This window comes from Microcaecilia unicolor, chromosome 1 (genome assembly GCF_901765095.1).
Source record: "Microcaecilia unicolor chromosome 1, aMicUni1.1, whole genome shotgun sequence".
NCBI classification, from domain to species: domain Eukaryota; kingdom Metazoa; phylum Chordata; class Amphibia; order Gymnophiona; family Siphonopidae; genus Microcaecilia; species Microcaecilia unicolor.
In genome coordinates, this window is record NC_044031.1 from 519,422,753 (window position 1) to 519,450,014 (window position 27,262).

The 27,262-nt window shown below is 41.2% G+C and overlaps 1 protein-coding gene across 1 annotated transcript in view; it reads left to right on the plus strand.

The window, feature by feature from the left end:
* HNF4G (hepatocyte nuclear factor 4 gamma) overlaps positions 1–27,262 on the plus strand; it is a 149,397-nt gene that overhangs the window by 76,516 nt on the left and 45,619 nt on the right. The window contains exons 2-4 of the mRNA XM_030215667.1: positions 7,786–7,957; positions 8,212–8,306; positions 24,747–24,853. Of these exons, the coding sequence (XP_030071527.1) occupies positions 7,812–7,957; positions 8,212–8,306; positions 24,747–24,853 (348 nt within the window). The 5' untranslated portion in view covers positions 7,786–7,811. The remainder of the gene's footprint in view (positions 1–7,785; positions 7,958–8,211; positions 8,307–24,746; positions 24,854–27,262) is intronic.

Here is a 27,262-nt window from a genome sequence, read left to right on the forward strand (position 1 = left end):
CCTCGCTGCTCATTTCATCATCTGTTTCATCATCAGCCGTTGCCTGTGTGTAGGCACATATCTGGACATCAATGCTGTCGTCAGCTGTTTGTAGATCGTAATCAACAGCTACGTAGTGATGGAACTCCTCTTCAGTAACACAGGCTGGGATGTGACTAGCTTGTTCATCTGATGCATTTGCAACAGCTGTATCTGTTTCGTCCCTCTCCACATCCCTAACAAAGCTTGCCCGCTTGTAGCAGTTCACAATGGTTGCCTGTGTAACATGATTTCAGGCTTCTTTCTGCATATGTAGGGAATCCAACAGTGATAGATTATGAGCCAGTTCAACAGCACGTTTATCCTTGCCAGACTGGTCATCCATAATGCTCATCAGACGACGTAGCACAAGAGCCCGATAATGTTGTTTGAAATTGGCTATTATGCCCTGATCCAGAGGTTGGATCAGAGAGATAGTGTTTGGTGGCAGGAAGACCATCTTGACGTTGGACAGCTTGACATCATCCCTGTGTGCAGCACATTATCTCAAGGCAGCAAAATCTGACGCTTTTGTGCCCGCATTCTAGTGTCTAACTTCTTTAGCCACTACTTCCAAATTTCCCCAGTCATCCATGAATTTGCGTTAGCCTCGTATGACACAGGAAGTCGCTTAACATTCTTGAAGCAACGGGGCTGTTTACTCTTTCCAATGACAAGTGGTTCCAACTTCTCACTTCCATCCATATTGCAGCAAAGGAGGATCGTCAGTCGGTGCTTCAACATTTTACCTCCTATAGTTTCAGCTTGTTTGAATGCAAGTGTTCCATCAGGAATCTCTCACCAGTAGAGACCATTTTTTAAAAAAAATATTTTATTTATAAGTTTTTTGAACATAACACAAGCATTACATCTTGTTTAGGAAAAACAGAAACAGAAAAATTCTACTTCAATATATATAGTCCCCCATTTCAATTAAACTTCTTTCTTAGACCACAAAATTGAGACAAGGGGGCTGGAAATTTAAAAGGAGTTAAATCAGAATAAATTTTTTTAACAAGAATATGGCCTGGATCACCCCATCAAACACACACATTGTGAATTACTGATCTTAAACTAGCACCAGATCTATCTGTTCACTTTTTTCATATCTATAAAACTTCTCAAATGTCCAGGATCAAAAAAGTAATATTTGTTGTCCAAATATTTTAACTGACATTTACAAGGATAAGCCAGTATGAAACTGGCTCCTAAAGCCTTAACTTCATCTCTCATTGCCAGGAAAGACCGACGTCTCTCCTGGGTAATCTTCGCAACGTCAGAAAAAATCCAAAGTTTTTCGCCATAAAATGGTTTTGCAAAGTTACGAAAGTAAAGTTTTTTAATCATGTTCACATCTTGTTCGAAAACCATTGAGACAAGAAGAGTTCGCCTCTCAAATATCCCATCATTAGAATTTTCCAAAAAATTAGTCAAATCCTGAAATTGCTGATTCCCATCTGTTTTCTTTTTAGGAATAGGTATATAGAATATTTTATTAATAGGAGGTATTAAGTTTGAGGAAACAGATAGGTTTTCAGTTAGGTATTTTTGAACATCTCAGTTGCATTTATTTCCGAAGAATGGGGAAAATTAAGAATCCGTAGGTTCAAACGTCTTATAGTTTTCAAAATTCTCCAATTTTTGATGAATTATCATTTTATCTTTAATCATTGAGTCTGTTTTTTTAGTCAAGGAAGAAATGTCCTGTTGAACCTGTGCTTTATTTAATACAAACTCCTGTTTCAATGACTCAAACGCGTTTGTTAGTAAATCCAGTTTACTCACTATTGACGTTGTCTCCTGGGCAGTTTGTGAGACCATAGATGTTAAGGACTGAATCGCGAAACTAATAGATTCCAGTGTTGACGCCGGTGGAGTTATAACTTCTCCCTTGCTGTTACCTCCCGCTTCTCTGGGGGTGTCCCCGCCGACCGGAGAACCTGGAACAACGACTTCCGAGTGCTCCTGGGTCTCCGAACACGCCCAGGCTACAGCGGGGCACGGCGGAGGATTCACTTCCGGCGAGGACAACGATGTTTCCAAACCCTGTGGGCCAGATGCTCCTTCACCTGCCCATACTGCGGGTACACTTTCGCCGGTCAAGCGTGGGGTGCTTGTGGCGTATCGGTCCAGCGTTGTTTGAATCTGCGTTGTACCTGGAGCTGCCGGCGGTATGCTTTTCACAACGCCCTTTCTTTTAGTATGTGGCATTTTTTTTTCAATACAATCACCGTTCTAGAATACAGGTAAAACGAAAGGATTTCAAACACGCTCCGACCACCATCAAGTCTAATCCGCCATCTTGGAAACGACCCCCTCCTGCCAGTAGAGACCATTTTTGTCAGCATTGAAAATGTCACGAGGTGAAAACTAGTTCAAGATGGTAGGAAGAACTGAAACAACCCAATTTTCAGCACCAAAGTCATCAGCATCTTGTTTTTCACCATGCTGTTTCTTGAATTTTATGTTGTTCCTCTCCTTCCATCTTTCCAACCATCCAACAGTGGCTTTGAATTCAATTAGTCCAAGACTTTCACCTAGCTTATTAGCTTTCTCCATAAGCAGTGGACCACTAACAGGAAACTGTCTACTCCTGACTTGAGAAAAACACTGAAGAAGAGCATCTTCTACCTCCTCAGCTTTTCCCGCCCATTTTTGTTTCCTGTGTGGATTGGTATTGTTTTGCCAGTCTTCCAGAAGCTGGTCTTTCTGCTTCAAGATACGTGAAATTTGACTGGGATTGACACCATGTTCTTTAGCAATAGATGCTTGACTTTGTTTTCTAATTTTTGAAGAACTTCTATTCGTTCAGCCAGTGTTAAAGTCTTACAGTTGTGCGACGACGACGACTCCAGTGTACACTAACAACATTCTTTCGCTTATTCTGCCTGTGGCAGTTAAAGGGGCGGTAAATTTGAAATCTCATTGGTTGCCACGCACCAATCGGCTTCCATATTCCATGTGCTCGCTTATGCAGAGTCTTTCCTGCAGAGGAGCGGTCTTAAACCATGCATATAAGCAAATTTTGCACTTATCAGTGGTGCGCTAAACCAAAGTTTGTCCCCATAGAAATTGATGGTGCCAAAAATGTGACCGAAGTACGGCATGCAGTTAAACAGTGCATGCACTTAGCCGACGTGCACTATAAATCCTAATAATTAAATAAAAATTAATAAATAGAATAATTGATTATAAACAAAGACTATAAATGAACAGATGTGCCGGAGTGGGTGGGAATTGGGGGGCATGAAAATGAAGACTGAATTAGGCCCTGCTGTGCATTCTAGAGGTTAAATGTCAATGTTGAAGACTGTAATAGTTAAGTTTCAACCTCTGACAGAAAGTTCAAGTTTAAAACTATGGGAAAAATGGTTTTACACTATTAAAACTAATCAATGACATTTGCTTATTTTAAATCAAACTGATTTTATCAGTAAGCCTACGATTTCTTTTATCCCCATTTTTAAATCATCAAAGCACAGAACAAAATAATGTTTTCTTACCCAGAGAACAATGGTTCACTGCTTGAAACGAAGGGAGACATTTAACCAGACTGGATTCACGCCATTCTCATACCTACCTGGTACTTTCTCTGCTGGACAATAGCATGGATTTCTTAACTTCCATTTCTTTGGTCTGCTCACTTTTCCTGCTGGCCTGGCCCTTGTTGACTGCTTGTCTACTTGCTTCCTGAGACTATAGTTTATAAAATACTAAATCCATAAAATACTCCCAAACATAGGAAAAATTATTTGTAGCTTGTAAACAATAACCTATGATCGGGCAACCTGGGGTAAATTTTGGATTTGTGTGCGCAAACCCACACTAAAAAAATATTTTATTTTTTAGCACAGAGGGGGCATGTCTGGGGGCAGAGAATGGTTGTTTCTGTGCTAATCAGTGCAGAATTAACACTTGAGCCCTTACCACCTACAAAATAGGTGGTGGTAAGTTCTCACACGCTAATATTTTTAATGGCCATACACTAACAGCAAAATTAGTACATGGCCATTAATTAAAAAAAAAAAGTACTAAGGACAACTTTTGTGCCGCAGCTTAGTAGAAGGACCCCTTAATGATTTCTGTTATATAAAGCTAAAAAAAAACAAAAAGGCACACAACTGCTTACAAAACAGTAGATGAAAAACAACAAAGCACTGGAATCAAATGTATTTATTGGAACAATACCCGACGTGGCCACGTTTCGCCACATATCAGTTCAGTTGGAAGTAGCAGATAAATGGAACTAGATTTTGGAACTACTAGTGTGTATGATATATTTACATACACTTTTGATAGTTTATACCCCTGACGCAGCCTGAGGGCGAAACGTGGCCACGTCGGGTATTGTTCCAATAAATACATTTGATTCCACTGCTTTGTTGTTATATAAAGCTATACAAATTTTTAAACTACATCATAGTATAATTTCACTATTATATGTCTCTTCTTGTTTTTGCTAGATAAGCTTTAAAATATATATATTGAAAATTATTGCCAGGTGCATCATATGTTCCTGCAAATGATGGCAAGTTTAAGGTGCAGTTTTATAAACATTGATTGTTACATCAAAATGCATATAGAGATACTATCAGGCTTATTTTCAAAAGAGAAGGGCGCCCATCTTTCGACACAAATCGGGAGATGGGCGTCCTTCTCTCAGGGTCGCCCAAATCGGCATAATCGAAAGCCGATTTTGGGCGTCCCCAACCGCTTCCCGTTGCGGTGACGACCAAAGTTCCCAGGGGCGTGTCAGAGGCGTAGCAAAGGCGGGGCTGAGGCATGCCTAACAGATGGGCGTCCTTGAGCGATAATGGAAAAAAGAAGGGCATCCCTGATGAGCACTTGGGCGACTTTACTTGGTCCATTTTTTCTTACTATCAAGCCTCAAAAAGGTGCCCAAACTGACCAGATGACCACCGGAGGGAATCGGGGATGACCTCCCCTGACTCACCTAGTGGTCACTAACCCCCTCCCACCCTCAATAAAACAACTTTAAAAACTTTTTTGCCAGCCTGAAATGTCATACTCAGGTCCATCGCAGCAGTATGCAGGTCCCTGGGAGGGGAGGTGTGTGTGTGTCAGCGGAGGCATAGTGAAGGCGTGGATGTCCTTCTTTCAAACATTTTGGACATCCTGAACTGCCCCCCCACAGAGACAGCCAAATGTCAAGGGAGAGGAGTGGCTTAGTGGTTAGAGCACTGGTCTTGTGATCTAGAGGTGGCCAGTTCAAATCCCACTGCTAATACCTGTGATCCAAAATCCAAATAAATAAACAAAGGGGGTGGCAGAGGCATAGCAAAGGTATGGACATCCTTCTCACAGAAACATCCACATTTTGGATGTCCTCAACTGCCCATCACAGGGATGGAGGCATAGCAAAGGATGTCCTTCACCCATACTCTAAAAAAAAACCAATTCCTGACAAGCACTTGGACATTTTCATCTGGACTTGTGCTTTTCTAAGGTTGTAGACGACTATTATACATGCAGCTTGTCTGCATGTATGAAGCCATCTTTGGCATGCACAGAGCAGCCACGCATAACACTTGGCTGCTCTGCACTGGCTTCCCCTCCTTAGGAAGGAAATCGTGTGCAAATGAGCTAACAGCGAACATCTCATTTGCATGCGATTTCTTTCATGCATGTCCGCTTCTTTCCGAATCGCTAAGGCAGGGGTAGGCAACTCCGGTCCTCGAGAGCCGCAGGCAGGTCAGGTTTTCAGGATATCCACAATGAATATGCAGGAGATAGATTTGCAAGCACTGCCTCCATGGTATGCAAATCTATATCCTGCATATTCATTGTGGATATCCTGAAAACCTGACCTGCCTGCGGCTCTCGAGGACCGGAGTTGCCTACCCCTGCGCTAAGGGATCGGTAAGGGATGGGCTTTTTCCATTCAGTTAGTGCATCTGGCTGAAGGTAAGGGAGCTATGTACCTGGGAGCAATTTATGAAGTCCACTGCAGTACCCCTTAGGTTGTTCGGTTGGTGTCCTGGCATGTGAGGGGGACCAGTGCAGTATAAATGCTGGCTCCTCCCACTACCAAATGGCTTGGATTTAGTCATTTCTGAGATGGGTGTCCTCACTTTCCATTATCGCAGATAATCAGAAATGACCAAGTCCTGGGGATGACCATCTCTAAGACCGACCTAAATTTGCTGATTTGGGCGTCCCCAACCGTATTATCGAAATGAGAGATGGATGCCCATCTTGTTTCGACAATACGGGTTTCCCTGCTCCTTACTGGAGCCGTCCTGCGAGGATGTTCCCAGGAAAACGTGGGCGTCCCTTTCGGTTATGCCCCTCTATGGGGCCTGTTTACTAAGCCATGCTATAGGCACACTAGCATTTTTAGCATTTAACGTTAGAGACACCTATAGGAATATATGAGTGTCTCTTGTGTTTAGCGCGTGCTAAAAAACCTAATGCACCTTAGTAAATAGGGCCCTGTATGTGTTATACAACTTATGGGGGGGTTCATCAAGTGGTGTTTGGGCCATAACACAAGTTATTTGGCTCTTAATGAGTGTTATTTGGCCCTAACACTGCTTGACTTAAAATACTGCCAAATAGCATGGCAAAATTGATTAGGGAGTAATGCAATGCAAAATATGCAAATGCATATTTTGAATCTCATTAGTACACAAATACCCTAATGCAACTTACACATTAAAATAATTTCAAATACCCTAACATGATTTGCACATGAAATAGCCCCAGTTTTTTGATGGGGTTATTTTACCATCCAGGAGCATTGGGCCACAAAATCACAGCCCAATGCTCCCGGGCTGAGTCCCCCTCCCTCCGATCAAGCCCCCTGCCCCATACCCCACAGGGTCTACCTTTCACAGCATTGGTGGTCCAGTGGGAGGGGGTAGGAGTCCAGAGGGTCTTCCAGGGGTCATCTGCGGGTATAGGGGTCCAAGGTGTTTTCAGGCAGGACTAATGCCCAATCGTTCAAGCCCTATCTAGCACTGCTTTAAAAATGTTGCCCTGGTGGAAGTCTCACATGACTACCATTAAGGGTCAGATTTCCATATAAGGAGATATCTCTGTATATGGAAATTTGACCACTAGCAGTAGTCATGCCATTTTGGGAGCAGTGTTGCCTAAAGACCCCTTAGAACTCCCTGGAACCCCAGATGACTCCTCTAAAGACCCCCTGAACTCCCCACCCACTGGACAACAATGCTGTAAAAAGCCTCTGAGTGGGATAGGAACATGGGGGGTCTTGCTTGAGGGGGGGGGCAAGGCCAGACAACGGTGTTGCTTGGGAAGTTGGACTTAATAAAGGGGAGGGAGGACCCAGCTCTGTCAGCCCAAAGTTGGGGTTATTTTATTGTGCATTGTTACGTGAGATTCAGCAACCTGAGTTAGCAAAGTTTCTTTCTTTCTTTCTCTTTTTTTCTCTTTCTTTCTTTCATACTTGCCTGTTAGCAAACTTTCGCTCTTTCTTTCTCTTTTTTTCTTTCATACTTGCCTGAGTTGTCAAAGTTTCTTTCTTTCTTTCTTTCTTTCTTTCTTTCTTTCTTTCTTTCTTTCTTTCTTTCTTTCTTTCTTTCTTTCTTTCTTTCTTTCTTTCTTTCTTTCTCCACACAATCCCGTGTTCTTGGCGGATTACAAAGTTATTTACACAGAAATAAAATGCATCTCAAACCTCAGATCAAAAACAAAACAAATCACAAATAACAAAAAGTGTTTTCGTAGCCATGTACTTGCCCTTCCACCTCACTAGATTGTGTTATCCATTTTTATCAGCAGATACTTCTCCAGCAGAACCATACAACATGAATACAGCAGACAATGGTAGCAACACTTTTTGTGCGATATGTGGGGACAGAGCGACTGGCAAACATTATGGTGCATCCAGCTGCGATGGGTGCAAGGGGTTCTTCAGACGCAGCATACGGAAAAGTCACGTTTATTCCTGCAGGTATTTAAAATGTTCTGTTAAGGCATCACCTTGACTTAAATACAGGGGTCAATATGATTCTTTTTGTGAGTAGTGAAGAGCTGTTGTTAATTGACTGGCAAAAGTAAAGATTTGTATCATAGAACTGATCTTGTATCAATAATCAAATGATATTTCAAGGTTATGAACATGAAGATTTCATTGAAGCTCTCAGAGCTTTTGAAAATCTTTGTTTGTTACAATAGAGCTCCAATGTATTTAAACTTGTCATTTAGGTTTAGTCGACAATGTATTATTGACAAAGACAAGAGGAATCAATGTAGATACTGCCGTTTAAAGAAGTGTTTTCGAGCAGGAATGAAGAAAGAAGGTAAGTGAATTTTTTTTTGTCTATTGCGACAGCATAATAAATTATCTTAGTAAGTACTTGGTTCCAGCATCATAACCTCATATTAATGTGTGTTATAAAAGATATATTAGAACAAGTTGTAGAAACTGTTAAAGTAACCAGAGTTGAGAACTCTTCAAAGCTGAAAAACTCTTTCAGTTTCAGCATGGTTGAACTTATCCCAGACACTTTCAGAAAATCCATTGACTTTCCCTGAATTGTGCATAAAATCACTGGTAGATCTACAAAACGTGATCTGAACAATTATTCATATGTATGCCCAGCTTTGAGCTACATGCCATCGCATATTGGTGCCTTTTTATAGAATAGCATGCAGGGGATTTTTGGCATATACATGCTTATAGACTGGTGTTCTAATCATTTGCACTTCTATAAAGAAGGTGCTAACATTTATGCACCAAAGCCTAGCAAAAATGCAATGACCCCATCCCGCCCAATTTCCACACTCAACTTAATTGAATAAAGAGCCAATCAGCACTGAAAAATAGGCAACAGTTATCAACGTTAATTAGCAATAATTAGAATTTATGTGCATATCTTTTTAGGCATATTCTATAAAGAGGTGCACACAAATTCTAGTGTGTGCATTCAAAAAGAGGGCATGGCCATGGGACAAGCATGGGCGGGTCAGGGGAATTCCTCAATCTTATGTGTGTTCTTATAGAATTAGGGGAATCTATGTCTAATTTACACATAGAGGTATGTTTACTAAGGTGCATTAGCATTTCTAATGTACCTTTAAATTTAAGGCGTTAAATATTTTCTAGCATTCGGGTAGTGCATGCTGCTGATTGGGAATATACTGCAGGTTGCCTGAGTGCATCCCATGATAAAGCTCTTTTTAAGCTGTGATAAGGATTCCCAAGTGACTGTTTTGTTACTATAACTTTCTGGTTCCTACACAATCTCTATCAGTAGAGTTGTATAGTTTAATTTGCATACATTCTGTGAGTAACTGAAGTTCTTAATAACTAAGTGTTATTTGGTATCTACTTTAAGACCAAAATTACCCAACTCTTTAATCTTTGTGTGGTTACATTACAGGGCATAAGCAAAGATGTTCTGAAGTTCACTGTAAAACCCAACATATTACCATATTCACCAATGTCAAGGGGGGTGGGATGTTACAATCAAAGTGGTTTACAAATTATATATAGGTACTTATTTTGTACCTGGGGCAATGGAGGGTTAAGTGACTTGCCCAGAGTCACAAGGAGCTGCAGTGGGAATCACCCCCAGTTTCCCAGGCTCAAGGTCTGCTGCACTAACCACTAGGCTACTCCTCCAAGCAAAGCAGGGAGAGATTTTTTTTTAATCTTTATTAGGAAGAATCAGGTATCATCACTATAAAAGAATACTGAGCTTTCTTCCTTATCTACTATAAAACCATGTTTATCACCAGTGTTGCTAACTGCCGCAGCTATAGATTGAGAGTAAGAGTGACGTGTAATGTTGAAAGTGGGCAACCCTGCCGTGTGCCAACTGTAGACTAATACTGAGGCCAAAAAAAATGTGTATATATAGGTCTAATCCACCTGAAAAGGTTTTGTGTCAGAGTAAAATTTAGATACGTACAACAAATAAAACAAGCCATTCTGTTTTATGAAAAACCTTCTCAGTATGTAAGTGCATTATAGCAGGCAGAATCTCATTGCATTGGGTGTAATGCATCACATTAATCAATTTTCTAACATTGTCTGACCCATGTCTATCTTTTATAAATCCTATTTGGTCAGGATAAATAATAGTAGGGATATGTTGCTGATACTATTTTTATAAAAACTGTGTAAACGGTATTTAAAAATGAGATTGGCCTATAATTTGCACATGCCGGAGGATAGAAATATGGAAAACAGCATTCCCTTTTCTAAAATCACATTTAATACTACTAGCAGTGGAGAGAATTGGCTGGATGCAGTTTGATTAAGTGCTGCAAAAGGTTTGGACCTGCCAATTTGTTTTGCTTTAATGTTTTTATTGTCTCCTGTACTTCCACTAGTATGAAAGGCCAATCAATTAGCACATGAGCTTCTTCAGAAAGTTTAAGTAGATCATTGTGAGACTGACTCTCAGCTACTTACTAAGTGGGGGGAGTAGAGTCTGATAAATGTGAGCTAAGGATTCTGCCATTGTGTTTGAGCTAATAAAGGAAAAACTTTGCTTGCCAACTTAGCTATTTGTTTATTTATTGTAAACACATTTAGTTGCCACATCAAATGCTTTATAAGTTTATTTTCATTTTCATAGAAGTGGCAATTTGTGAACTTTCTGAGGAGTTGCTTTTTCCTCTAATTGAAGGCAAGAACTGAAGCATGTTTTTATTGGTTGTGCTTTTTATTTGTTTAGTTCTATCTCTTTGTTAACTAAGAAAACATAAACAAAATGGCAGATGAAATTGCATGCCCAGTTTATAGAATACCAACTATTGGTCAGTTATGCCAACATCAACAGTTGACAATTATTGATTGCTAAAGCCTATTATCATCTAATTAAACAAGTTAGATGCATATCAGGCCTTATTCTATACGTTGCATTTTCAACTTAGATGATAAGTATAAAGTTGAGTGCCCAACTTTATAAAATTAGAGGAATATTGGGGTGGGAAATAGCCAAATCATAAAAACTATCCAGCATTTGCCACTAATATCACCAGTCCAAATGCAATAACATTTCAGATTAGTTTCTCCATTTTTCAAAATTTTTAGCACAAAAATGTTAACTTCCATGCCCAACCTTGCTTCCCCTTCATCTCCAACAGGATTCTTTTTATAAGGATTTTAAAATAGGAGTTACAACTTTGCTTTTTCGACAAACCCTTTAACTTAGAGTAGAATGTTGGATTACTCTTGAATACCTTTCCTTTTGTCTCTCAATTATTTTTTGTTTAAGGTAGATTATTGTGGTGCAGTTCCAGTCTCCTACCTTTTTTTCTGTTTAGTCCATTTTATTTAAATAATGGTTGTCATAACTGTACATCAAAGTGAGCAAAAATTTATAATAGATTGTAAACTGCTTTGATGTTGCTATGAAAGGCGGTATATCAAATGCCATGAACTAAATAAATAATCATTTAGCTTAATATAAAATCTTCAGTTTGCTGTGAGGCATCTGACATGATACCATGTTTCAAGTTGTGCTTCAGGGATCTCACAATACAGTGTCCATCCACTTAAGATTTTGCAATACAAAATGGTATTGTCATTTTTTAGGATCTTCTTAATATATAGCAAATAACCAATCAGAATCAATTTCCTGCCACAGCTGACTATCTAAACCAAGGGTTCTCACTCAGTCCTGGGGACACACCTAGCAAGTCTGGTTTTCAATATATTTCAAATGAATATGCATGAGCTAGACTTGCATGTGCTGCCTTCATTGTAGCAGAAAAGAAAAGCAGACCCACGTGGTAAAATAAAATAAAACAAAATTTATTCAACACAGTTACATAAAATCAGCATATAACTTTCTTCTAACTGCCCAACATGGCCATGTTTCACCCACAGGGCTGCATCAGGGACTTAACATGAAACCAGCTACAGTCTAACACAGGCTGCTCACAATTCTAGGCAGCTTCTAACCTGCATTTGTGAGCAGCCTGTGTTAGGCTGTAGCTGCTTATTTCTAGGATAAGCAGCATAAAATGTATAGCACTGTTTTGGGATCTTGCAACCTGGATTGGCCACTGTTGGAAATAGGATGCTGGGCTTGATGGACCTTTGGTCTGTCCCACTATGTCAATACTTATGTACTTAAGACAGCTCACTGCTTGTGAGCATTATTCTCTGTGCTACACTGCACTAACCAGACAGGGAAAACATTGGACTGTTCCTGTTAGTTTCATGTTAAGCCCCTGACACAGCCCTTGAGAGGGTGAAACATGGCCATGTTGGGCTGATTTTATGTATCTGCATTAATACATTTTGTTTTATTTTACCACGTGGGTCTGCTTTTCCTTTCTGCTGTTTTGGATGTTGCAGACCACCTGCCTATGTGCTTTTTGGGACCTGCCTTCATTGTACGCACATCTATCTCATACAAATGTATTGAGTATTTCCTGAAAACCAGACTGGACAGGTGTGTCCTGAGGACTAGGTTGAGAACCCCTGTTTTAAGGCAATGGCATCCATTCTATGTCTAAATTCAATTCAGCAAGCACCATGGTGTTCAATAGATAGATCCAATTATATTCTCTGTAATTCAATATTTCTTCGCAATCTCCACCTTCCAATCTAGGATGAAACAGTCTATTGCAGACCATCAAAGTTCTTTAGATGTGTGTTGCATAGCCATGCAATACACTACTAATGGAGCTGCAAGATTTGAAAAATGGTTCATGCATAATACTCAATGCTAGAGGCTAAATAGTACAACTGCTATTATATCAAATGTAGACCAAATATGGTTTGGTATGCATATTGCACTGAGCTCATAGGACTTTACTAGAACAATGTAAGTGAAGGCTGTGGCCCAAAGCCTTGGAGGCAAATTATCATCTTTTTTTGCTGATGTGCATGAAGGTGATGTATTGCAATAATGCCAGATACTTCACTAATTCCAGTACGCTGGAATGCTGTCTGATGAGGAAACCTCCACACTGACATTCACATGATGGGTTAATTTAGAAGCCTCAGTCACAATTTCTACATTTTAATATGCCAGATTTTGATTGGGATTTTGTAAATGGGATATAAATTTGTTATGTCATCTGGAAGGGGAAGAGAGAGAGGGCAGACAGGGGCAGACACTGGATGGAAGTGAGAGAGCGGGCAGATAGTGGTTGGAAGGGGCAGAGGGAGAGAAAAGGCAGATGGTGGATGAAAGGGAAAGAGAGGACAGACATTGGATGGAGGGGGCAGAGAGACAGAGAGAGAGGGCAGACACTGGATGACAGGGACAGAGAGAGAGAGAGAGAGAGAGAGAGAAGGCAGACACTTGATGGCAGGGAGAGAGAGAGAAGGCAGATGCTGGATGGCAGGGAGAGAGTGAAGGGAAGATTAGGAAAGCAGAAACCAGACACAACAAACTGTGTCAAGGGCGGGACCAGCGCTTGAGAGACAGAACGAAGGGAAGCTGAAGGCGCGCCGAGCCAGCACGCGTTTCACTGGTGCTGATGTGCTGTGTCGCTGCCGACGCTGCCTTCCCTTAACCTCGAGCAGGTATCAAGTTTTAAATTTCGGAGGAGGGGGGGGGGGCGGGAGGCAGGTGGCGAAGGTCACAACTGGGCTGGGGAGGCTTAGCCTCTCCAAGCCTCTTATACGGGGCGCCTATGCTGGTTTAATTTTACAATAGGTGAATTGATGTTCTAGTGCTCACTGCAATGTTTAAGATGCTTCTTTTCCTAGGTACACCCTTGTGTGACTCATAGAAATTACTGCTTATTCTATGGTAGAATTGCTCTGTAGGTCCTGAGTGTTCTGTATTCTCAGTGTGCCTAGTACTGGATTTTGGAGGGGAGTGTTAAAAATGATCGGCCCTGGGTGTCAAATATCCTAGGTATATCACTACAAAACATTGCTTTAATTAAGCAGCTGATCAATGGAAGGATTAAGGCATGACCCCTCCTTAATCCCCCACTGGTTGCTGTCCTACTCCTTCTCCTCTTAGAGTGAAACTGGATAGGAAAACCAGGCTCTATTTCAGCTGCAGGTATTGTAGCCATTCTGAACAAAGCAACAAGCAGGTCAGAGGAGTAGCCTAGTGGTTCATGCAGTGGACTGTGAACCAAGGGACCCAGGTTCAAGTTCCAAGTCAACTCTTATTTATTTTTTTAATTTCTGAGCCTTCCAGAAACAGAAAACTGCCTACTGTATCTAAATATTAAAGTTGTACCAAATAGCATTTGATACTATTTGGCTGAATACGAATAATGAAAAATATGATTTTGCCAAATATGAATACTGAATACGAATAATGGGCTTTGAGCTTTAATGTAACAAATAATAAAAGAAGCAACATGAAATTAGAGCTCAAGTGATTGTTTCAGCAGGAAACAATCGTATTCAAATTTAAATCACTAATCAGCTGAATATGAATAATATATTTGGGGCACTATTTGGAGTCGAATTCTATTGAATATGATTATTCAGTACAGCCCTACTAGATATGTAAACACCGGCAAGCCTGAAGGCTATTGAAGTGGTGTAATTCAGGTACAGTAGGTATTTTTCAGGTCCTGGAGGGATCACATTTACAAAAAAAAAAGTTAGTAGGGCCTGAACCTATGTCCCTTGGTTTACAGTCCACTGCACTAACCATTAGGCGTCTCCTCTGTTCTGTAGGGTACTTGTGTGGCCATAGTTTTGAAAATTATGCCAGACAGACGTTCATGTCCCTGTTACTTTTTGTCATTCAAAAGTTGGACATTTCACTTTGGAAAATGGCTATTCATTTTGGATGTTTTCAGTGCAAAAATATTCACAGCCAGAATCAAACAGGAAATCTAGATGCTTTTCCTGTTTGATTATGGTTGTGAGATGGATGGTTTTTTTGGAACCATGAGCAGGGCATTTTTTTAAAGACTTTTTTTGAAAACGCCCCTCTAAATTGATCCAAATAGTTTGCTAATTTATTGGCTACAATACTTTCCATAACCTTTGCTAAAATAGGGATTGATGCAACACGTCTATAATTTGCAACTTCCTGCAAATTTCCGTTTCCATATTTTGCAATTGGTGTTAGTATAATCTTACCAAAATACTCTGGATAAACTCCAGTTCTAAATTTTTCCGCAACTCAACGTACTAATATTGATAGAAATCTGGAAGAAATCTTTCTCAGTTAAAAAGAGGGACACATCAAAAATACAATGAGAGGGATTATTTTGCAATAGCTCTCTGTACATCATCAAATAATTTATATTTAAACATATGCTATATTCAATCAACCAGAATACTCTCATCAACAGTGATTATTTTGATATCTTACTTATCCCAACTAGGATCTTCCTGTAAAGTGGTTATTCTATCATTCTCAATTTAACTTTTAAAGTAATTGGCTAATTGGTCTGCAATTAGTATTATTATATTAGTATTTCTAGCAATAATGTCATCTGGTTTTTTGAGAAAATTAACCAACTTAAACAATCTCTTTGTATCTATTTTCTCCATCTTTATCAGATCTGAATAGTACTGTCTAATTTGTTTTAGTGGTTGTACTGATTAAACATTTTTCTCCACTTAGCCTTATTTTTCTCATCTCTGTTTTTCTCCCATACCCTTTCTATTCTCCTAAAATGTTTTAATTTCAACAGTTCTTCATTAACCCAGGGACTTATATTATGTACTGATCACTTTTGTGTCTTTAGAGGGGTGATGCTACCTAATATTTCCCTACTAATCTCATTCTATCTACCAATGATAATGGCCATCTATCCCACTGAACTATTGTTGAATATATTCTTGACCAGAAAGTCAATCCCTCTATTTTACCCCTGGAGGTACTATATTGATTCTGTATTTTCCTTTGCTCATAACTTTTTCTCTTTCCAATAGACCATGAAGTGTAACACATAATGATGGGGACCATCCTAGGTCCTCAATGTTCCATGTATCTGTCTTTATTTTTGTACAAGCCATAAAATCTAGTTGATGTCCTTTCTCATGGGTGGATTGATGGAAGTTATATACATGTTAATACTATCTAAAAAATATATAACCTCCATAGTTGCTACCCTTTCTAAATTATTTAAATGAGCATTCAAATCACCTACAATAATTTGCAGTGGCAGCCAAAAAGGCAAACAGGATGCTAGGAATTATTAGGAGAGAGATGCAAAATAAGACCAAAAATATTATAATGCCTCTGTATCGCTTTATGGTGCAACCTCACCTTGAGTATTGTGTTCACTTCTGGTTGTCATATCTCAAAAAAGATATAGCCGAATTAGAAAAGGTTCAAAGAAGAGCAATAGAGGGGATGGAAATACTTCCATATAAGGAAGGGCTAAAGAGGTTAGGGATCTTCAGCTTGGAAAAGAGACCACTGAGGGGGCATATGATTGAGGTCTACAAAATCCTGAGTGGTGTGGAATGGGTGGAGGGGAATCAATTTTTCGCTCATTCAAAAAGTACAAAGAGCAGGTGGCACTTAATGAAATTACATGGAAATAATTTTAAAAGAAATAGGAGGAAATATTTTTCTCCCTCAAAGAATAGTTAAGCTCTGGAACTCATTGCTGGAGGATATGCTAATGGTGGTTAGATTATAGAGTTAAAAAAATGTTTGGACAAGTTCCTGAAGGAAAAGCCAATAGTCTGCTAGTCAGAAAGACATGGAGAATTCCAACATATACTGCCTCAAGACCAAGACCCCCGAGTAGTAGCCCCCCCCCCCCAAGGCACCACTTTGAAATCAGGAGTCTGCTCCAACGTCTTGGGTCTAGACTGCCAAGGAACCTGCAAATGAATCCCAGAAGTTTGGGCATGATGTTAGGGGCTTCACCTTAGGATGTACAACTTTGGGGGGGGGGGGGGGGGGTTGGTCTTGGGGAGTATGTGCTGAGAAGCTTAATTGTGTGTGAAGGAACAATCCAGGGGATGAAGAACGGTATATAAGAATAGCCATACTGGGTCAGACCAATTGTCCATCTAGTCCAGCATCTTGCTTCTAGCAGTGGCCAATCCAGGTCACAAATACCTGGCAGAAACCCAAATAGTAGCAACAGTCTATGCTACCAATCCCAGGGCAAGCAGTGGATTTTCCATGTCTTTCTGAATAGCAGACTATGGACTTTTCCTCCAGGAACTTGTCCAAACTTTTGTTAAACCTAGATATGCTAACTTCTGTTACTATATCCTCCAGCAAAGAGTTCCAGAGCTTAACTATTTGTTGAGTGAGAACATAAGAGTAGCCATACTGGGTCAGACCAATGGTCCATCTAGCCCAGTATCCTGTTTTCCAAACAGTGGCCAAGCCAGGTGACAAGAACTTGGCAGAAATCCAAATCGGGCAACACTCCATACTACAAATCCCAGGGCAAACAGTTGCTTCCCGTCTGCCTCAATAGCAGACTATGGACTTTTTTTCCAGGAATTTGTCCAAACCCAGATACACTAACCACTATAAGAACATAAGAGTAGCCATACTGGGTCAGACCAATAAAAAAAAAGGGCCTACCCCTGCCACCCTTCCCCCAGATTTGTTTTAAAACTGTTTCCATGTAACTTCATTGAGTGTCCCTTAGTCTTTGTACTTTTTGGAAGAGTAAAAAATAGATTCACTTTTACTCATTCTACACCACTCAGGATTTTGTAGACCTCAATCATATCTCCCTTAGCAGTCTCTATTCCAAGTTCAAGAGCCCTAACCTCTTTAGCCTTTCATCATATGAGAGGTGTTCCATCCCCTTTATCATTTTGGTCGCTCTTCTTTGAACCTTTTCTAATTCTGCTATATCTTTTTTTGAGATACAGTGACCAGAACTGAACACAATACTCAAAGTGAGGTTGCACCATGGAGCAAAACAGAGGCATTATTGTATTCTTGGTCTTATTTACCACCCGTTTCCTAATAATTCCTAGCATCGTGTTCTCCACCCACTGGGTAGAAGATTTCAGTGTATTGTCTACAAAAACATCTAGATCTTTTTCTTGGTTGATGACCCCCAAGATGGACCCTAGCATCAGGTAACTATGATTCGGATTATTCTTCCTAATGTGCATCACTTAGCATTTGTCCACATTAAACATCATCTGCCATTTGGATGCCCAGTCTTCTAATTTCCTTTAGACTTCCTGATAATAAAAGCTCCCCCCCCCAAAAAAAAATGGCCACACATTGAGATAACTCAATGCATAGCCATGCAGCTGGGAGCACTGAGGCAGCGATAAGGGCTCCCGCACAAACCCCGGTGGTAACCGGGCAGCATGCGGCAATGCCTGATTACAGCTGGGTTATCACTGAGCAAGCTTTCCAGGCTAAACTCTCAAGCACATGAGGAAAGAGTTTATAACTGCTCCCTTATAACCCAGCAGAGCTTTAGTCAAGCTCCAAATAAACACAAATAATATGCAGCCTTATTTTTCAGGGCAATACTTGAACATATTTCTTTTGTCCCATTATGAGGTACTGGATAACTTCCCCCAAACCATCCCAACTTCCCCATGCTGACTGGCATGGCCCTTGGGGCATTTATACACAGTCCCAAGACTTCCCAAATAAACCCCTCAATTAAACACATCATTCACCCATCATCAGCATTCCAGTGGGCAACCAATCTTCCATCCACTCAGGATTGGTTTACCACTGGTTCAGGATTGCAGGCAGCAAGCATAAGCTTTCAGTTAAACTGTAGCACAAGTCCAACCAAACTCCCACAGTTTCTCAGGACCCTTTTCACACAGCTGAGTCAATTAGCTCTGGCCTTCAGGCCTGTAACTTCTAACCAGGATTGCAAGGAAAACCTGGCAATTATTACACCTTTGCATTGTTTAGAATCTCTGATTTCTGATCTCTAGTTTGCAGAGCAACTTCAGCATAACAGCCTCCTAGTATGCAGGCTAAACAAACACCAAGCACCTTTTGCTTTGTTCCGTCCACACATGCCCACAGAGGTCCCACTCCTGCAATATTTCTGTTCTGAGCTCCTCTGGTATTATTCTCTGGTCAACTGACCTCTCTGAGACTGTCATCATCTCTTCAGGAATCCCAGGGATAAGGGATCCTCCCTTCTCTGTACTCAGGGTAGGCTTGGCCACATTCCTGGCTTTTCCATGCTCTGTACCTTATTCCTGGCTCGGTTTCTACGTTGTGGTCCTCACTGCCCCTGGTTGGGTAGCCCATTTGCTCCAGCTGGCCAGCTCAGAGTGAGCTTCTTTCTACCTCTTCCTCTCCCCCCCTTCTCTCTATGTCAATGTCTCTCTTGTAAGGCACAGACAGCTCCACCTGTCCCCCAGCCTTTCTGTGATTCCTGCTATGATTCATTTACACATTTTTTAGTAGGCCAGTGACATTGGACTATAGCTGAATTGTGGCCCGCTTCAAGGACTGACTCTTACACTTCTGGGAAGGAGCTAGAGGTCTGGGGGCCATCCCTTCCAGAGGCCATGCTGGGTTTCCCCCTTTCCTACGGGTTTGGTGCATGCCCTGGGAAAGAAAAAGTCTCTATTCCTTGCTGTCTGGCACAGTTTCTGAGGGCAAACCCCCTGCTTATCACTTTATTTATGTATTACAGCATTTTCTAACCCATACACTCTATAAATTCTTGGTGTCTTACAACAAAACATCCAAATTTGTTAATCAAAAACATAATCAATAACGGACTACAATAAAACATTGCTGCAGTAAGTGGGCCATTCCCCCCTTCAGCACCATGTCAAAAAAAAAATTAAGAACCCTGTCTTTTAGGAAAATTCTACCCTTTTTGAAGGTCCTGTCCACAATCCAAAAATGGGTTGCAAGCTCTTGCTTTGTACCAACCCTCCAAGAGGTTAAATCAAGTTTCAGGGCTGCCCATAGGGGATTAGGAACAAGGGGCAAGATGGCCACTGAGAGAATGTGTGTGAGATGCTCTGGCGAGCTCCTGACTTAACCCCTTTTCTTTGCATCTATATTACCTTAAAACTATGTCTAAGAGGAGAGGAAGGCAACTCTTTGTCCCCACAATGCTGCTGGTTCCTTTGTTGAATCATTGATTCGCTGACACAGGCTTCAGATGGAATCCAGACTTACTTCTCTGCTGCAAGCAGGGGCAGGGGAAGGAGAGCCGTCCTTGCTGCTTGGAGTCAACAAATCCAGAATTGCATATTCTGCCAGCAATGCTGCAGCTGCGGGCCAACTTCTACCTGTACCTGGTGTTCCCGGAGAGGCTCCTGCAGTACTAGGAGTGAGGCCTAATCAACTCTCTTGCAACTGTCAGAAGAAGCTACCCCTTAGGGTATGCTCTGTAATCTGGTCAGCGTCTCTCAGGGAGCAGCAGATGGGTTCAAGATTGCACAACCTGTGAATTTGAATTTGCCAGAAGAAATTTCCTTAAGTAAGTCGTTACTTCCAGCTAAGCCCACTAAAGTGACTTCAGATGCTATTTGGGTATGGAAAAATCTTTTATTTAGAAACTTTTGATTTTGTCTATTCAGTTTTAGAGTTCTTTGTCTTAGGCCTCCTTCTCCTCTTTTCTTAATATCACCAAAGAGGAAACCGCCCATCTCCTCTCCTCCTCGAAATGCACCACCTGATCCTCAGACCCCATCCCCACCAACTTACTTAACACCATCTCTCCTACTATCACCCCCCCCCCCCCCATCTGTCATATCCTCAACCTCTCTCTCTCCACTGCAACTGTCCTGGACACCTTCAAGCATGCCGTAGTCACACCTCTCCTCAAAAAAACATCACTTGACCCTACCTGTCCCTCCAACTACCGCCCCATTTCACTCCTACCTTTCCTCTCCAAGATACTTGAACTCACCGTTCACAGCCGTTGCCTGGATTTTCTCTTCTCTCATGCCATCCTCGATCCACTTCAATACGGCTTTCTCCCCCTGCACTCGACAGAAACAGCACTATCTAAAGTCTGCAATGACCTGTTCCTTGCCAAATCCAAAGGTCACTACTCTATCCTCATCCTCTTCGACCTATCCGCCGCTTTTGACACTGCTAATCATAACTTACTTCTTGACACACTGTCCTCTTTTGGATTCCAGGACTCTGTCCTCTCCTGGTTCTCCTCTTATTTCTCCCATCGTACCTTCAGAGTACATTCTCATGGTTTGTCCTCCACCCCTATCCCACTCTCTGTTGGAGTCCCTCAGGGATCTGTCCTTGGACCCCTTCTTTTTTCAATCTACACCTCTTCCCTGGGCTCCCTGATCTCATCTCATGGCTTCCACTATCATCTTTATGCTGACAACACCCAGGTTTATCTCTCCACACCAGACATCACTGCGGAAACCCAGGCCAAAGTTTCGGCCTGCTTATCTGACATTGCTGCCTGGATGTCCAACTGCCACCTGAAACTGAACATGGCCAAAACCGAACTTCTTGTCTTCCCACCCAAACCCACTTCTCCTCTCCCTCCACTCTCTATCTCAGTTGATAACACCCTCATCGTCCCCATCTCATCTGCCCGCAACCTCGGTGTCATCTTCGACTCCTCCCTCTCCTTCTCCGCGCACATCCAGCAGATAGCCAAGACCTGTCGCTTCTTCCTTTATAACATTAGCAAAATTCACCCTTTCCTCTCTGAGCACACCACCCGAACTCTCATCCACTCTCTCATTACCTCTCGCCTTGACTACTGCAACCTACTCCTCACTGGCCTCCCACTTAGCCATCTATCCCCCCTTCAGTCCATTCAGAACTCTGCTGCACGTCTTATCTTCCGCCTGGACCGATATACTTATATCACTCCTCTCCTCAAGTCACTTCACTGGCTTCCGATCAGGTACCGCATACAGTTCAAGCTTCTCCTACTAACCTACAAATGCACACGATCTGCAGCCCCTCCTTACCTCTCTACCCTCATCTCCCCTTACATTCCTACACGTAACCTCCGCTCTCAAGACAAATCCCTCCTTTCAGTACCCTTCTCCACCACCACCAACTCCAGGCTCTGCCCTTTCTGCCTCGCCTCACCCCACACGTTGAACAAACTCCCTGAGCACATACGCCAGGCCCCCTCCCTGCCCATCTTCAAATCACTGCTCAAAGTCCACCTCTTCAATGTCGCCTTCGGCACTTAACCACCACACCTCTACTCAAGAAATCTAGACTGCACCAACTTGACATTTCGTCCTTTAGATTGTAAACTCCTTTGAGCAGGGACCGTCCTTCTTTGTTGGTTTGTACAGCGCTGTGTAACCCTAGTAGCACTCTAGAAATGTTAAGTAGTAGTTTTGGGGAAACTTTTGGATGATCACATGAAGAACATTAAAGTTCTCATAAAGAAATAACATTTAGGGCTCTGTTTACTAAAGTGCGCTAGTGTTTCTAGCATGTGCTAATGTTAAAGACACCCATATATTCCTATGGGTGTCTTTAACGTTAGCACGTGCTAACAATTTAGTGCGGCTTAGTAAACAAGGCATCTACTATTTATAGGAAAACCGTTTTACAGAATAAGATTGAAAATGTAGGAGTAAAACACTTCATTTTATAAACTTTCTGCTGTTATTCTACTAATTATTTTCAAGCAACATCTTTCTAAAATATTAAAGATACCTGAGCAGTCTTATCCACCAGTGGGAAAAATTTATTATTTACCATCATTTATTATGAAGGAGTCTGGCCAACCAGTAGCAGAAGGAGCAAATGTTTCATTTGATAAATTAGAATTGAATTTAACACAGACAATCAAAGATGACACTATCAGGCTTAATTTCGAAAGAGAAGGGCATCCATCTTTCGACACAAATTGGGAGATGGGTGTCCTTCTCCCAGGGTCACCCAAATCGGCATAATCAAAAGCCGATTTTGGGCGTCCTCAACTGCTTTCCATTGCGAGGATGACCAAAGTTCACAGGGGCGTGCCTAACACATGGGTGTCCTCGACCGATTATGGAAAAAAGAAGGGTGTCCCTGACGAGCATTGGGGGACTTTACTTGGTCCATTTTTTTCTTACGACCAAGCCTCAAAAAGGTGCCTGAACTGACCAGAAGACCACCGGAGGTAATCGGGGATGACCTCCCCTTACTCCCCCAGTGGTCACTAACCCCCTCCCACCCTAAAAAAAATTGTTTAATATTTTTTCCAGCCTCTATGCCAGCCTCAAATATCATACCCAGCTCCATGTCAGCAGAATGCAGGTCCCAGGAGCAGTTTTAGGGGGTACTGCGGTGCATTTCAGGCAGGCGGACCCAGGTCCACCCCCCTACCTGTTACATTTGTAGTGGTAAATATGAGCCCTACAAAACCCACCACAAACCCACTGTACCCACATCTAGGTGCCCCCTTCATCCTTAAGGGCTATGGTAGTGGTGTACAGTTGTGGGGAGTGGGTTTGGGGGGGGGGTTGGGGGGGGTTGGGGGGCTTACTACACAAGGTAATGGAGCTTTGCATCTGGGAGCAATTTGTGAAGTCCACTGCAGTGCCCCCTAGGGTGCCCAGTTGGTGTCCTGGCATGTGAGGGGGACCAGTGCACTATGAATGCTGGCTCCTCCCATGACCAAATGGCTTGGATTTGGTCATTTCTGAGATGGGCGTCCTCGGTTTACATTATTGCCGAAAATCAGGGATGACCATCTCTAAGGACGACCATCTCTAAGGTTGACCTAAATGTTAAGATTTGGGCATCCTTGACCCTATTATCGAAATGAAAGATGGATGCCCATCTTGTTTTGATAATATGGGTTTCCCCGCCCCTTCGTGGGGACGTCCTCAGGAAAACTTGGGCACCCCGTTCGATTATGCCCCTCCATGGGTCTTAAACCATCTACTTTGATTGTGAAATTTCTACTGGAACCTGATAGGGACTGAATACTACGATATTTTTTTCCAGAACTCTGAGGACGTATTTCTCAATAGTAAAATAAGTGTTTATCCTAATGTTTCTAGAACAACCCAAAAAAGAAGACAGCAGTTCCTAAAGTTGTGGTCTAGGATATTGCAGTTGGGAGGACTGGGTTAAACTTTCCCTGTAAGTGTGCAATTAAATTGTGTTCTATTAAATATATTTACTTTGATCATAATCATCTTGAGATGTTTTTGAATAGTAAGATGTCAATAGTTTCTCTTCCACCATCTGTAATATCTGTTACATCTACTCCATAATATTTGAAGATTCAAGTGTACAGCGCTGCGTATGTCTAGTAGCACTATAGAAATAAGTAGTAGTAGTAAGATATGCCTTGAGAGATCATTCTATTGTCTTAAGATCTTTCTATTGTCCTAGTTTAACTTTTATGTTTTATTTCCTTGAATTGTGCCTTGACTCCATGTTGATAATGGTGGGCTAGAGATGGCTCATGAATATTGTTTCCTAATATTGTTCTATTTGTGCTTATAATAGTGTTTTTTTTCTTACGTTGTTATTTTTTCTGTACAAGAGTTATTCTTGGAATTAGTATAAATGCTTTAAAAAATATACAATTAATAAAAAAGTAGGGGATCAGGAACAATCCTTGGTTGCTCCTGCTCCACTGATACCATCTTGAAAAACCAACCCGTAGACGTATCTCACATAATTGTCATTGGTAAATACATCAGCCTATCAATGTGGTGCCACCAATTTCAACTGTTTTGAAAGCAGTTATTAGGTATTTAAGTTTTTTTGAGATTTAACTGACATCATATCAATTACTTTTAGTTGTTTCATACTTACCACTTATATTTCCTAAACTGGTCAATATAAATCACCTGATAAGTGATATTTACTTGAACACTCAAGAAGTGATTGCTAATGACTCGTAGACAATTTGGAGCAGTAATATCTATAATCAATTAAATTATATAATTATATATTTTATAGCTGTTCAGAATGAGCGAGATCGGATAAGTACAAGAAGAAATACATTTGAAGGACGCAACATGACCTCTATTAATACATTGTCGCAGGCTGAATTGCTTTCTCACCAGGTACGAAAAATCTACTGTAGGATTCTACAAGAATAGCACTGCAACCTTATTATAAAATTTGAACAATTCGCAGTCACACTTGAACCTGGTTTGAGTTAAATGCAAAATTCTCATTCTGAAAAAAAAGTGTTCTAACTGTCATGTTAAATCCATATAGAAATGAGGGTAAATAGATAATGTATATGACATGCTGTCTTTTTATTGGACCATCTTAATACATTTGTGATTAGCTTTTGAGAGCTAAGCTCTGTTCATAAGGGGGCTGATACAGAGAGCTATCACAGGAGCAACATGTGGTTAACACTGGGTATGTGCACAGTTTACGGGCTGCATGATATAAATAGGCACATGCAGGAGTCAGGTCATGCAGTAGACATTGGTTCACAGCCTATTAAAATCAGGCTATTTGATATTCTGTCCTGATACCGAGAAGTACAGAGCTTATTTTAAAATGAGCAGCACAGTTCAATATTTTACCAGGTCTGAAGTGGTGTAGAATGGTTGGCTCACTCTCTTCACTGGGGCAGACGAGCTAATAGCCTTCCCTGTGCCCCTCAAAAAGTGTCAGCTTATTGATTCCCCCAGTCCCTATACCACCGATCCCTGTTTGAGCCCCAGTGTTAACTGATTCCCCTTTTGGAATGACCCCCCTGCTTTCAACACCTCAAAAGTATCTCTGGTGTCTAGGGCACCTTCCCACCCCAGGGATAGGGGATTTGATTACTGTTTTTTTTGTGTGGTTACAATCAAAGTGGTTTGCATATTATATACAGGTACTTATTTTGTGTCAGGGGTGTTTCAGGGTTAAGCAACTTGTCTAGAGTCACAAGGAGCAGTAGTGGGAATCAAACCTGGTTCCCCAGGTTATCAGGCCACTACACTAATCATTAAGAAACTACTCCTCCACTCACAGAAACCTCCCTTCCCCATACCTTCAAAGAGGCAGAAGCAATGACTACTCATGTCCCTGCAACACCATAATAAAAATGATGGCACCTGAGATGCACTGACCAGGGGTCAGTCTGCCAAATAAGGGACCTTTTTCCTTTATTTGGTATTCAAGCTTATTTTTATTAACATTTTCTATACCACCTATAAGAAGTACCATCTAGGCAGCATACAGTCTAAAATTTAAAGTTTGAAGGGGGTTAATTCTGGACAACACATACTATCCACATTGGGAAAGGGGGAAGAACACCATGTAATAGTAGTAAAGTAAGGGATAGGTATATATAAAAGGTATCCTAGCTTGCCCTCCAGTCCCACAGCAGCCTTGCCGAGCTTCAAAGTTCAGGGTTTATAAATGATGGAATTGTAGGCAGATTCTACCAAGTAAGTGAAAAAGTTCCTTATTTGGCAGACTGACCCTTCTCAGTACATCCAGGATGTGCTGCACAGGGTCAGGCACTGCCTTTTTATCAAGATGATAGCAGAGATGTAACAGTGCCAGCTTTTTTGAATGAACAAGCAAAAAGAGGAAATCAAACCTTCCACGGATGAAATAAAATGAAACCAAAAGAGTGGAAGGTGCCAAGACAACCTGCCAGGTAGCCAAAAGGGCTCAGTTTATTCCAGTAATAAAAACAAGTAAAGTCTTCTAGAGAAAAATATATACAAAATATCACCAAAGGTAGTCTTTGAAAGCGGTATACAGAAGGTACTTCAAATAAAGAAAACTGAAAACTGCAGTGTTTTGGCAGGAAGAATTGCCTTCATCAGGAGTCTGTACTGCAGTGGGATATGTAAACTAATTTCTCTCTGAATTCTGTAAACTGGAATATCAAGCAGCGTAAATACTTCATAACAGTCGACCGCGTCCTCTGGTGACAGAGGTGCCAAACATATACACTTTTCCATGCCGGATATGTGCTAATGTGCTATTCAGTAATTACATGCTTATCTTACAGAGCACATATCTTACAGGTGAGTGTCCACGTGGGCAGACTCTGAGCAGAGTATGGGCAGGGTACACATTTATGCATATAATTTATGGAATAATATAACTTATGCATGTATCGCAGGCACTAAGGCACACACCCCAGCTCAATGGCTGGCATAAGCACTCATGTCTAAATGCATCAGTGCGTATATACCCATAAAGGAATGTAGGTATCTACTTTCATTTATGCAATAGGCTATCAATTGTTCTCTGGGCACCTATATATAGATGCAATGTTACAAAATTACCTCCAATTCCTTCAGATCAAGTTTCACTGACGAACTGTAGAAAGATATTAGCACTTCCTGTTTACTATTTGTTTGGCCGCTTCTTATACATCATGGTATTCTTTTGGCTGTGGTCATTATCTTTTCTTACTAGTTTTCAACCTTGAGATTTGCAGTATAAAAAAACCATCAACACGTTTTTGTTAAAACGGTCCATTTATGGTGTTGAAAAGTTACTGCATA